The 13,959-nt window shown below is 34.3% G+C and overlaps 1 protein-coding gene and 1 long non-coding RNA gene across 2 annotated transcripts in view; both read right to left on the bottom strand.

Annotated features, from left to right (window-relative positions):
• Window positions 1-3,226: 3,226 nt before the first annotated feature.
• Window positions 3,227-7,108, bottom strand: LOC129004026 (uncharacterized). Its single transcript, XR_008491669.1, has 3 exons — window positions 6,618-7,108; window positions 4,128-4,260; window positions 3,227-3,345 (listed from the first exon to the last, which is right to left on the bottom strand). It is a non-coding gene; the product is annotated as an uncharacterized LOC129004026 (long non-coding RNA).
• A 4,150-nt stretch (window positions 7,109-11,258) lies between these two features.
• LOC129002488 (dorsal-ventral patterning protein Sog-like) overlaps window positions 11,259-13,959 on the bottom strand; it is a 48,505-nt gene continuing 45,804 nt past the window's right edge. Inside the window, exon 15 of the mRNA XM_054430332.1 lies at window positions 11,259-13,341. Within this exon, the coding sequence (XP_054286307.1) occupies window positions 13,303-13,341 (39 nt within the window). The 3' untranslated portion in view covers window positions 11,259-13,302. The remainder of the gene's footprint in view (window positions 13,342-13,959) is intronic.

Raw genomic sequence — 13,959 nt, 5'->3', positions numbered from 1 at the left:
TTACAGATTTTCAGGGTGTTTGCGGATGGAAACACAATCAGTTCTAAGCAATATTTTAAGCAAACTTTCTACTAGTCCCAGCAATAACAACAACACAACAAAATCAAATGACATTCCTAAGGACCTGGTTACAACGGACAATTCACAACCTTCAACTGCTCAACTACCCTTGAGACGCTCTAAAAGAACCGGCATCAACAAAACTTTAGGTGTAAAAAATCTGCAAAATTGTTAAGATAATACTAAGTTAGCACGTAATGTAAAAAAAATTTAGGCTGACTTCAGACACAGCAGGGCAAAGAAATAGTGAAATTGTAATACTATCTTTAAATATTCAATCGTTAAGGAACAAATTAAACCATCTTGAAATCATTCTTAACCAAACCCTGTCAAATATAGTATGCTTAAGTGAGCACTGGCTTAGTAATGAAGAAATTAACATTTATGTCCCAGAAAATTTGGAATTAGGTACAAATTATTGTAGTCAATTTCCACTGATTCATGGAGGTACTGCAATTTATGTCCAACGTTGTGTAAATTACAAAAAAAAATAGATTTGTCTGATTTCAGGTTTAACTTTTTACTTGAGGTATGAGCAGTTTGATTGTTGGATTATAACTTATTATTTTTATCTGTTTATCGCACCCCTGATTCAAGCTTTATAGAGTTCCATTGATATTGGAAGATGTTATATTATTTGTTTCTTTTCAGCATAAGTTTTTCAAGTACATCTCCCTGGCTGGTTATTTCAATATAAAGATCTTAAAAGTTCATTATAAAGAGCGAAAGCATTTTTTGAATTTAAGATAATTTGAATTGTTCCCAAACAATATCAAACCAACCAGAAAAACTGCTTGTTTAGGCAATATTTTCACTAATAAATGTCAACAATCAAGCCTTGCTTCACTGTTCACTGTTCCATTACTGGGGAGGTAATAATATCAGATCATGTTGGAGTGGTTTTAAAATTCTTGATTGGTAAAAATAAGAATAACGGTTGCTTAGATAACAAAGAGGATTCTTACTATAGGAAGCATTGTACCACCAACAAGACTTGAAAATGTTGTCAATAGGTTAAGTAATATCGTAATATCGATTGGTCTACCTTGTATTCTATTAATGACATAAACTTAGCTTTTACATTTTTTCTTAATTCTTAGGGTTTTAATTTCAGATTTTAATTTGTGCCGTCCTGTTGTAAATGTGAAAAGTAGTAATATTAAGGTTAATATTAATTCTAGTAATATTAAGGTGAATAATAGATGTAATAGTCGGTTTACTACTACAGAATTGGAGTCAATGTGTAAATATCGATTGGTCTACCTTGTATTCTATTAATGACATTAACTTAGCTTTTACATTTTGCTTAATTCTTAGGGTTTTAATTTCAGATTTTAATTTGTGCCGTCCTGTTGTAAATGTGAAAAGTAGTAATATTAAGGTTAATATTAATTCTAGTAATATTAAGGTGAATAATAGATGTAATAGTCGGTTTACTACTACAGAATTGGAGTCAATGTGTAAATATCGATTGGTCTACTTTGTATTCTATTAATGACATTAACTTAGCTTTTACATTTTTTCTTAATTCTTAGGGTTTTAATTTCAGATTTTAATTTGTGCCGTCCTGTTGTAAATGTGAAAAGTAGTAATATTAAGGTTAATATTAATTCTAGTAATATTAAGGTGAATAATAGATGTAATAGTCGGTTTACTACTACAGGATTGGAGTCAATGTGTAAATATTTATTGTTATTGTACGACAAATGATTTTAGTGGTGTCTGTATTAAATGTGTTCTTTACTCCAGTACTTACATTACAATAAAATCTGACTTTATTGTTATCATACAGTATTTGAATTTATTATTTGTGCTTTCATTATGCTCAAAATTGTTGTACACACAATAACTAGCATGTTTTGCAAACTATTAAACAATAAATATAAAGGGTGTTTCAAAGATACGGCTATACAAATTCATATTTTAAAAGCAAAAATGAGTCAAACATGTTGAACAAAATTTTTTAGTTTGGCTGTAGTTTTCCATTTTTTTTAAATTATTAATAATTCAAAAGTTTTAAAGGTATTTTTATAAATCTTGGTAGGCCTATATACTTTTGAGTTTCTGACTGCAGTATTAGAATTTTCTAAAAATAATTTGTATTCAAAGTCAAATTCAATGAAAACTGCCTGGATTTAAATATCCACCACATGAAATGTTCACATAAGTGTGTGTGTTAAGTCTGATAAAAAGTATTTTTTGGAAGATAATAGCTGTAAAATTAAAGTATATAGAAGTTTCAAAGAAGTTTCTCCAAGGGCTTTTGATTTACCTACCTATACTACCATTCAAATTAAAATGCGGGACAGCAAAAATGTATTTTTTGCAAGGCAGTAGAAGACTGTCTGAAAGTGAAACGGCGGTAGGCCTCTTTCACTAAGCGAAGACACCTCTAACCCTATGCGGGCACCCTTAAGAATAGTTCCAGGCTTATGCGTCACTGTGCAGTTGTGGGCTCATGTGCCTGGTCTAAAAGATTCTTCAGACTCCATAAGAAGGCACTCAGAATTGTAACGTCTAGCAAAGCTGACGCCCACTGTAGACCTCTTTTTCACGTGTCTGGGAGTTATGACATTGATCAGCCAGTACGTCTCAAACAGTGTTGTACACATGAAGAAAAACTTAGTTGATTTTAGCTTCAGGGGTGACCTTCAAAGCTGCAATACTCGTAACAACTTGATCTTCCCATCCCATCGGCTCAGTAAGACAGCAAATAGTTTCCCCACTCTGGCCATAAAGCTGTACAATAATCTCAGTGTTGAAACCAGAAGCCTACCAGTTAAAGCGTTCATAGCGCACATGTCTAGGGAGTTGAAGACTAGGCGCCTTTACTCTCAAGTAATTTTTTGAAACCTCTGACTCAGTTTGGAAATCATGATCCACCGCCTTGTATATAGTCAAAGTTTTAATTTTTTATAACGCAATCTATCCAGCTATGGCTGGGCAACGATGAAGGTAAGGGTAAAATGTGAAGATCATAGTAGCTCACAATTCCAAGGTAAACTTACTAACAAATAATCTTTTGGCGGTGTAATACTATGCCTTATACAAATAGATTTTTTAAAGGGAAAATTCAGGACTATTTTAGTTCTGTCCGATTTCATCCAAACAGTTTAGATGGAATTGGATAGGAAAAAAATATTAAGAGGAAATTATAACAAGAAAGTTTGTATGAAGCACTGTCTTTATTTCAGTAAATACAATACAAAGTTTTAACAATTTTACTACTGTTAGAATCGGCTCCGCATTACAAGACAGTAAAAAGACGGCAGCTCCAGCAATACCCTGGTGTAACAATAAACATCATGAATCAAGTAATATTGTAATACCATAACATATTTTACACACATAGTACAAGATTACAGAGCATCTATCTATATATTAATAGGCAAGCATGTTTCTTTAAAACCTTTTTTCTCAGCTCGTGTGCATCGTAGGGAAAATCTACGCATACCGTTGGAAAGCTATTTTCCTGTAGGTGTGCAGAATCCCTTTATAAATTTAAATAGGCTCAAAGATAAGCACAAAAAATAAGTTTAAAAGTTGTAAAAAATTAACATGGATCTTATGCGTTGCTATGCTGGTTACGAAATAACAACGAAATATAAACAGAAAATCAAAACAAATGGAGGAAACTCCAATCACATGTTTTATTTACAGTGTGGGGTGAAAATAGTTAAGTGAGTACATTACATATTTTTGGTCGAGTTTCGACCACTGGACGACCTCTCGTATCATTTAAACTTTGACACAAGGTCAAATTTATTATTTTAATGGCAAAATTGCTATGGATTCATTGAGACCCTATTGAAGTAAAAAAATTCATAAAATAGCCTACCCGGGTATTTTGGGTATTTATAAAAATCTAGCGAAATCAATTGATATTACCGGGCCCGAAATAATCTTGTTACTATTATTGTGTTACATTTAATAAAGTAAATAAATTGTTACCCTAATACTCAAAGTTTGTTAATATTAAGGCCTAAAAAATTTGGTACTCAAGTTATCACGCTCACGGATACAGGCCTAACTAATATAAGTTACAGGAAGTATGTATGTATACATACATATACCCTATGGACTCCAAGACCGCTCGACAGGAACTTTCAGACATTATTCAACGATGGTTTGTGTGAAGTTTGCTTCAGATCCGTTGAAAGGGCTCCGCTCCAGAGAGTTTAAGGGGTCCAATCTCAGCAACTACAATGTTTACAAATAAATATAATTTAAAAGCATAATGTTTACTTTCACCAACTCTTTTATAGGTTTGAATAGTCACAAAATGTTGTATTAAGTTATGATTTGAAATAGTGTCACTCTGTTTCCACAGAATGCAGCACAGAAAACTATTTTACTTTTGGATGAGTCCAAATATATTAAATCCCAATCGCAGTACACTTGTGTACTCAACAACATTTAAAACAACATTCTCCACTATATGTAAACACTAGCTGTACCCGCGGGCTTTGCCCCGTTAAACTTCTTAATTTTCAAGATGAGCTCGTTCTCCTGGCTCAACAATCACGTCCTGTTTGAAGTTCGTTCGCTGCGCTCACTCGCCTTCAGGTTAGCTCGTTCGCTACGCTAACTCACCTCCAGGTTGAAGTTCGTTCGCTACGCTCACTCAGCTTTTGGTTGCACATTAGCTGCGTCATAAATTAAAAAAATAATAGTGCTGCACCCTGTTGGTAATCCTTGTAACTTTAATGCTATTGAACATCATAGAACAGAACCAACTTATTTAATTGAAACAGCTGTTAAGATTCATTAATTCCTTTTAAATATGAAAAATCATAAGGTTAACATGGGAAACTCCAGAGCCACTGGGGCGGAGCCCGAGAGTCCGATCAGAATAAAAACAGCTTAGTTTTCCTATTTAATGCCCAAAGAATCAGTGTACCAAATTTCAGCCTCCTAGGTAATTGGGAAGTGGGAGAATTAGTGATGAGTGAGTGAGTCAGTCAGTCAGTCAGTCAGTCAGTGAGGGCTTTGCCTTTTATATATATAGATAAAATGTAAAAACCTTTATCAAAGTAACAATAACGGATGGCAATGTCTTAATATTTTTATCTTTTGTTATATACCCACACAACCTAACATAAATTATTAATTGAATAATAACTGTGCATGCTATCTCAGGTATTTATTTATTTATTCATTTATTCCAACGGTCTCTCCATTAATAGAATTTTGTCAAACTATGAACTATACATAAGTAGCAAATAATATTGAGGTATTCAAATGCCTCAGAATTTGTCATTAAGTCACCACATTACTGTCAAACTTAAAACCACCCAAGGTTTGCAACGGAACCAGACTGACGATTAAAAAATTACACCAAACTTGATCGAAGCAACAATCATTAGTGGACAGTGATAAATTTAAAGAAGAAATAGTCGTATAGGCCTAATCCCAAGAATACCTACCGATGAATCCGAATTAGCCTACCCTTCGAATTCAAGCGACTACAATTTCCTTTGCATCTTGCTTTTGCAATCACCATTATAAGGCACCAGGGCAATCGCTGACTAGCAGTTTAAATTTTAAAATGCATGCTTTTCACATATGGAGCTGTCTGTTGCATGGTATTAACACCACTCACATGGTGTTAGGTACTCATAAAATATATTTAACTTATACGCCCAGTGAAAAAACAAAAAACATTGTTTATCCATAGGCTATTAAGTAGGCTAAGTAAAATAAGTAGGCCTATTCTATTATTTTTTTAGCTAGGCCTATAGCCTAAATTTTTATGATTTATCGTGAAGAAACAAATTACGATTAAAAATAATAGTTGTTAGCGCAGCAATGCGCACCAGGTAACTGCTAGTATACATACCGGTATATAAAAATTTAAACAAATGGGGGCATCAAAATGAAAAAGTAGGCTGATTCGGTCCTGGGCCTAGGTCTGTGCCACCTACATTAATAGCTAACTTACTTCCCTAGGTTTATAGGGAAATTTGCTAAAAACTTTTAAAAAATAAGTTACGGCACTGAAGACCATTTTAAACCATCTGTCATAAAAATTGATGAACAAGTTTGAATTTGGTAATAAAAATTTTTTAAATCATCCAGGCCTATACCGTAGCCAATTTATGAATTTGTCAATGCATTTTGTTAAATGTCCTAATGGAAATTTTCTTTAGAGCGTTTAAGTTACCATACGTACAATTACGGTGTATACTTAGGCCTATAGCTCGGCCGCTTAGAAAACGACCTCCTCCAGCATTGGTTTAGCATTAGCGCGCAGGTCGTTTTCTAAGCGGCCGAGCTATAGGATGAAGAAGAATGAATTCACTTCGTCCTCTTAAAGTACGGTCAGGCCGAAACAAAAGCAAAAGGGGATAAACTTATATCTAGCCTAACTTAAACCTGTTCCTGCCAATCACTTAAGATGATTTAATACATTGGTGCTGAGAGAGAAAAATAAAACGAACGACTAACCCGACAGGCAACAAGCGGTTCTCGATCTTGATCTTAGCCTACTCCTATTTATTTATTAATTAAAACTAGATTTAACTTACAAGATGACGGAGGCTGAAAGTTCTAAATACCGTTTACCATCCGGTGTCTTCTCCACAATCCAGGGATCAGGGAATCGTCCCATTTTCTTCCTGGGACCAGGGTAAAAATGGGTTTGTAGGCCTAAAGTTTCACGCCGATTATTCTATTCATGTCTCAGGTGTGCTCTTCAATGAAGTCGGGGACTGTGTAGCCTAGTATGGCCTATCTGTTAGTAATTAGAATTGCTTCAGTTTGCTATTGAAGGTGAAAGGTTTTTTTTATGGTTTTGTTTGAGTTGTGGTGGTAATAAATTGAAGAAGAGCCAGAATAGTAGGCCTGTTTTTGAATTTCTGCATTCGATGTTGTGGCAAGTCTACGTTAACTTATGTGTATGTGTGTTGCGGAGGTAGTATGAATGAAGTTCTGATACCCTAAGTAATAAATTAATTAATTCATACTAAATCAAACTATGAACTAAGTTATGACGTTATAACTAATTAATAAGTAGCAAATAATAAGTTAGTGTCAGTGGTAACTGTAATCTTACAATAAAAATAAATAAACAATACTATTGTCTTCTGCTGGACTGCTGCACCGATGTAAACAAAAGTAAGGTAAGGGTGATGACGTCATCGTCATAACGGTGTCGGCTGCCTGAGCCTGACTAGAGTGCTGCCCGTGGAACAAATTTGAACTAATTAATGACATCATCGTCCTACTACGAGTCCTCCCCCCATTGCGACCGCGAATCTGAAACATCAACAGTCAGCTGAACAACAACAAAAATATGACAAGAACAATTTCCAGGCTGGAAAACAAAAAAGTTAAACAAAATCTATCATAATAATGATCACATACGTATGATCATGTAACCAATTAATTATATTGATTGGACAAATGGTAACTTATGTAATTCATCTAATTTATTTTTATATTTTTAAAAGTGAGTTTTCAGCAAATATAAGTCATTAATATAAAACTACAGCTCGATGTCATTGAAACTGTTTCAGCTAATATTAAAGTCGGCAATCAATTAATTATTAAAATTAGTTGATGTTTGTTTACATTAACGTACCAATTCTGAATTCTGATTACGATAGATGGAAACAACTTGACTGAGTGTTTTTAGACGTTTCATCATAGACTAACCAACACAAGTAGACTTCTCATCCCATTGTAAATTTTGAAGCACGTTTTTCGTGTCTAGTTCATGTACGTGACACAAAGGCGCTAGTGTCGATGAAACTTTGTTTCCATTATTTTAGGGTTAATTTCTTGATTTGTGCTTTACTGTTTGGTTATATAACTAGGGGACAAGTTATTGTTTATGATTAGATCGTATTATTTGGTTAAACGAGGTTTTAAATGGCTGTAATAACGGGAAACAAATTGTAAACAAAACACGACCTCTACATAAACCGTACATGAACTAACAATAAAATTGTCTTCAGCTGTTCCATAAGGATGAGAAATCTACTAAGGGAGTATGTTTTATCTATGGTTTCATCTAGTGATTAGATGTATGGGTGATTAATTAACAGCTGTGTCTAAGGAATAAGTTGGCCTTAGTCACTAACAAGACTAAAAGATCGTGCCACTCATCCTACACTCATCTCCATTCAATTCATACTTGGCTTAAAATACCTACTATCGGAACAGCTAATGCCAATTTTATTGGAATTTTATTTTATTTTATTGGTTCTGTACGTTGCACTGTAGAGGTTGTGTTTTGTTTACAATTTGTTTTTCGTTATTTGAAAATTAAAACCTCGTTTAACCAAATAAAACTATCTACTCAAAAGCAAATAACTGGTCTCCGAGCCAAAACCAAACAGTAAAGCACAAATCATGAAAATAACGCTAAAATAATATAAACAAAATTTCGTCCACACTAGCAATCATTGCGTCGACGTACATGGACTAGACACGAAAAACGAATGAGCTTCAAAATTTACAATGGGGTGAGAAGTCCACTTCTGTTTGTTACGGCTAGAGCCCTTAGGGGATTTAATACTATACGAGTGCGTGGTTTTGTTCCAAATCAAACTAACTTGATCCTTTGTTTTTGTTTACGACGGTCCAATGATCTAGAAACTCTTGAATAAGAAAAGAAATTGAAAATGAACGAAATGTCCTCCGGTCGCGATGAAATCGTGAGCGTCTTTTGGGATTGCGTTGAAATAATCATCGACACTCGCGGCTCGCGATCGCGGACAACTAGTTCATCATCAGGAGAGTAGTACTCTCCTGCAATTACGACGAAATATTGTGTATACCGGTACGTCTTGCGTTTGGATTAACTGTCATCATCTGCTTCGTCTGCCGCGGTTCGCGCGGTAGCAAACGAAATCGAGGTAATCTTTCGCGATCGTTCACGTTCACAGCGAAGTACGGTAGTAGGCCTAAGTTTTTGTACTGTATACTGTAGTTCAGTTCGTGGCGAAAAGTGAACATCTGGCATTAATGCGGAGATCATGACGGATCGTCTTCTGCGGCGAAATCGTGAACGTTACTGTTACCTGTTACCTTACTACGTTGTTGGGAGAAATCGTGAACATCTTTAAGGTCGTAGATAGACTTTGTCGATATCTCCCGTGATCGTAGTTTAATCATAATTTTTTTATCAATCTTCGTTATACATTTTTAATCACATGTTATTTATTTTGTTTATTTATTGACTGTTTGTAAATGCTTAACTCTTGTCTTAAGATGTATGTTGGTAATTCTTTAGTGAAGCCTTATTCTGTTCAGGTATTAGGCTAATTTTTATATCATAATTTAATCCAGTCGGAGGTGGAATAGGTTTAGCTCTTCTAGTTTTTGTGGAAATCAGTGGCATAGCCAGGATATCGTTTCGGGGATGAGGGGGGGGGGGCAAACCTCCAGGAAATTTTGGCATTCTAAGGTTCTAAAATGAGGTTTAAAACACCTCTAAAGGCTCTAATGCAGAGAATAAATGTACTAAAGTTACCTTTAACTGTTCAGAAATCATCTGAGCAATATCATCTTCCGCAGTGGTGCTTTGTCGTATTCTGGGATCACTGCAAAATCCTGAATATCTTCCTCAGTAATGGAATTACCATCATCATTTCCAGTGGGTCACAAAAACGTTATCGATGTCTCCCAAGATCGTGGAAAATCACGAATATCTCTAACCCCTATGGTCATGTGGAAATTATCGTAATCATCCGCTAATTGTGGCAAAATTCGTCTGTTCATCTCCCACAGCCATGTGGACATCACTATCACTGGTCGTCTCGGTGTGGACATCATAATCATCTCCCCCAATCACAAAAACATTTGATCATTTTACACGTCCATGAAGACATCGTCAATGTCTCCCACGGTCAGGGCAAAATAATGAATGAATATATCCCTCTCAGAACGGAAACATCATCATAGTCTTCCGCGATCACGGCAAATTTCTGATCAACTCCCGCGGTCACGTGGACATTATCGTTACGTCTTTCGTGATCACCGCAAAATTCCTATCATTTACTGCAGCTGTGCAGACATTAACCATCATCATCTCCGGAGGTCTCGAAAATGTTATCGAAGCCTCCCGCGAACATGGAAAAATGAAGAATATCTACAGCCCCCCACGGTCATGTGGAAATTATCCTAGTCTTCCACGATTGCAGCAAAATTCTGATAATTTCTCGCGATCATGTAGGCATCATAATCGTCTCCCCCAATCACGAAAAAATGTTGATAGGCCTCTTTTCCCGTGTCCATGAAGACATTGTCATTGTCTTCCACGGAAATGGCAAAATAATATCTCCCCCGGAACGGAAACATCATCATAGTCTTCCTCGCTCTCGGCAGTATTCTGATCACCTCCTGCGGCAGTGCAGACAACATCGTAATCTTGCGCGATTGCGGTAATTTTACGATTGTCGCAAAAGTATTTGGTATCGGTTTCGAAATCTACTTTTGACAACCGATTCTCAACACCGATAATTTACCAATGTCCAAGTATCGGTGGTTTGGAGAATTGGTATCAATAAACAACACATCCCTGATATAAAAATAATTTGGGGGGGAGGGGGGCTACCAAGGCAAGTGTTGCCTTGGTAGCCCCCCTCCCTGTATACTCCACTGGTGGGAATCTAATAAAAACATTGTAATGTTAAAAGGAATAAATTGAAATAAGGGGACCTATTTGGTTTACACATTTTAATAGTGTTCAAAACTAAATTCCAAGTCAAAAATAATAATCCACTATCCTTTATTACTTTTCATATCTTGATCTATACCATAAAAACTGAAGAGTGATTTACCTACCTCAATCAGGCTGCAATCATCATAAAAGTAGACTATTTAAAATCCATTTACATAAACTGTTTTGTCAGCCTCTTGTTTACAGCCTATGACTGTGGTTAAACATTCAACTGAAGGATCTGCTATTAGATTACAATTCATATTTAAACCTTTATTAAGAAAGTTTTTTTGGCAACACTGGATCTTTAAAAGGGATCCATAGAAATAATTAAAATGCAGGGGGGAAATGTCCTTGAGGAAATAACCATCTTTTCTATACAAGTACAAAATACAGTAGTTTAGTTAGTCTAATTAAATAAAAAAAAAGTTATTTTAGACAAATAAAAACATAGAAGAGGACCATCATGATTTGCTAAAATGGAAAAACTACAAAAGAGTATAAAACAAATTCCCAAATTATTTTTGTTACTGTTTATTTTTAACAAAGTTCATTACAAAAAGAACACATCTCACAAATCTTACAGTCATTAATACTGGACAAGGAATTACCCATCAAGTAGTATTCACACATAGTTTACAATTTGTATTTGTATGAATACACACCTTTCATTAAAATCTCAAAACCTTTAAAACCTAATTGAATCATGCCATTTGTTCAGTAGAGTGCTGAAATACTAGGTAGGTATTCATAAAAAATCTACTATTGTCTAAAATATTGATAGTTTACCAAACGATTTTCTTCTTTTGCTTAAAAGTTCTTGCAATAAATTTAAAAAAAGTATTCAGTGAGAGTACAATGAGGATTAACTCAACAACAATGAGGGTAAATGAGGATAATTTGGGTGTTTTAAAATGCTCAAAACTCAGCATATCACTAAAACCATGAAAAGAAACTTACTGTTAATTGTGATTGGAGTTTTTTTTTTAATTCTTTACAACTATAATCATACACATGGCATCATTTTAACAGAAAAGTCAAAATATGACATAAGTTAGTTTCAAAATTTAGCCTTTTTAAATTTTCAAAGTTGATTTCACTGGAACATTGTAATAATTTAACAATGTAAACGGGAGTAGGTATGTTTTATCTATGACGTTACATACTACCAGATAATAATAATTTACTTGTCATATATTCAAAGGAAAACAGCTGTTTTTAGTTCTCTAAATTGTCCGCAAAATCATCGTTTTCGGGTAACTTAAATTAGGAAACAAATCAAAAATATCTATGGTAAATTTTTCGGTTTTCTAACCTTAAAATTGTATTAGTACATTTTGGAAACGCTGCTAATCAAAAGATACTTTAAGTTATGTTTACAAACAACAGAAATGTAAACATTGATGACGGCTTTGTCTATCCTCAAATTATGTGGTTCAGACGATTAGATGATTTTACGATTAGAAGGTTATTTCCAGAGTATGATGTTAGTTGTTCATCATACAGAGCGAAAGTGTCTTTTTGGTATTTAATCGTATTTCCAAGCTTGGCTGCGCCTCACTTGTAAAACACGATTGCGTACTAAAAAGAGCCACTTTTGGTTCTAGTGATGCAAACTACTATTATAGAAAGTACTTTGATATGTCTATGATATGAAACTTTATTAATTTGGCAATCTCCATTAAAAGGCACACTTCATAATTTATTTGATAAGTCCTTTTCCTTAACAAAATCTGGTAACTAAACATAATATATTCCTCGAGTTAGCTCTACTCACAAGACGACGAATACTCAACATAATTATTTACATTATAGCACAAGACATACATACAATCTTAATAAATACAGGACTTGTTAATGCGAAAAAATACCGTTTATGTACAGTAAGGGTTCAGAAAAATAAATTTATTGGTTGCTTAAGGTGAAAAAATACTCATAAAAGTCGCAGTGGAGGGGAATGATTACGGTAAATTTTGGACTCCACTTTCATAAAATTCATGTGCGCTAGGAACTTTTCTTTGCTGTATCTGTGTACATACCTGGGGCGGAAGTAAAATAAATACTGTAGCTTTATTTCTGAAAACATAATAATCGGTAAATTATTTGTAAAAGCAATATTTGTAGGCTAAACAAAAAGCTAGTTTGTAAAAATTCATAATCATTCCAATTCTGAATAATGGTGGTTAAAATTAGCTAAAAAGTTAATTTAAAATTTCAAGGGCGGATTTACTGTACACAAATACAAAAGAAATTTTAATTATTGTTTTCTTATCGATAATCTTAATCTATTAGAACATTTAGACAAAAATAATGACAGACCATGGCAAATTGACACAATTAGCACTAAGTAGACATAGAGTACGAATAACTTACATAGTTAATAACATCAGTCTTATACGTCATATTTCTATAATTACAATAATTTATTGCTAGGTGTTATTACATATCTATAGATAAGCTGTAGCAGCCATTGTTCGAATACATAAGTTCAAAGGGACCGTCGGGTCGGAGCCGAGCGTAGGTAACATCACACGGAGCGATGGCAAGCGAGAAACAGTGACGATCAGATCGTAGGTTCAATGATGTCTCCGTCGCTCACATTTTACCACACCGTCCTGCAAGTACAAAAATGATTAAATACTACTGGATATGTATGGAAACAGAAATTGTGCACTTGAGAAATGTACAAAAATATGTTCAACCAATGTTGAACGTAATGAATGTTATTGTCATAAAGAATGACAATAATTTATGTCTTAGGAATAAAATAAATTAAGGAATAAGGTACTTTTACAAAACTAAATTACCCAAGAAAATAGTTCCAGGCCATTGATAGTACACATTGATAGTTCAAAACACAATGATTTATGTTTTGCTCCTTCAAGGGGGATTCTTCAGAATGATGAATAAATGAAATGAAATGTTTATTCGTCACATAAGTTTACAAGATTGTGATTTTCACATATAAACATATGACATGTCAATACCACTTTACAATCTAATAATACCTTATGCTAAATTCTTTGTTTTTATCAATCCATAAAACCTAAAGCTAAGTTTTTATAAAATCATCTAGGGAATAAGGACACAAGAGAATGAGATAAGATTTTAGTTTTCTTTTAAAGGATGACATATTTTCTTCAGTTTTAATTTGATCTGGGAGGTTATTGTAAATTTTCCTACCCATGTACCATGGCGATCCTTCATACAGAGCTGTTCTATGCACAGGATAT

Source organism: Macrosteles quadrilineatus, unplaced genomic scaffold (assembly GCF_028750875.1).
Source record: "Macrosteles quadrilineatus isolate MER2022 unplaced genomic scaffold, UCM_ALF_1.0 Scaffold_9__3_contigs__length_116548681, whole genome shotgun sequence".
Taxonomy (NCBI): domain Eukaryota; kingdom Metazoa; phylum Arthropoda; class Insecta; order Hemiptera; family Cicadellidae; genus Macrosteles; species Macrosteles quadrilineatus.
The sequence above is the reverse complement of the archived record's forward strand: the minus strand, read 5'-3'. Positions and strand labels throughout refer to the sequence as shown.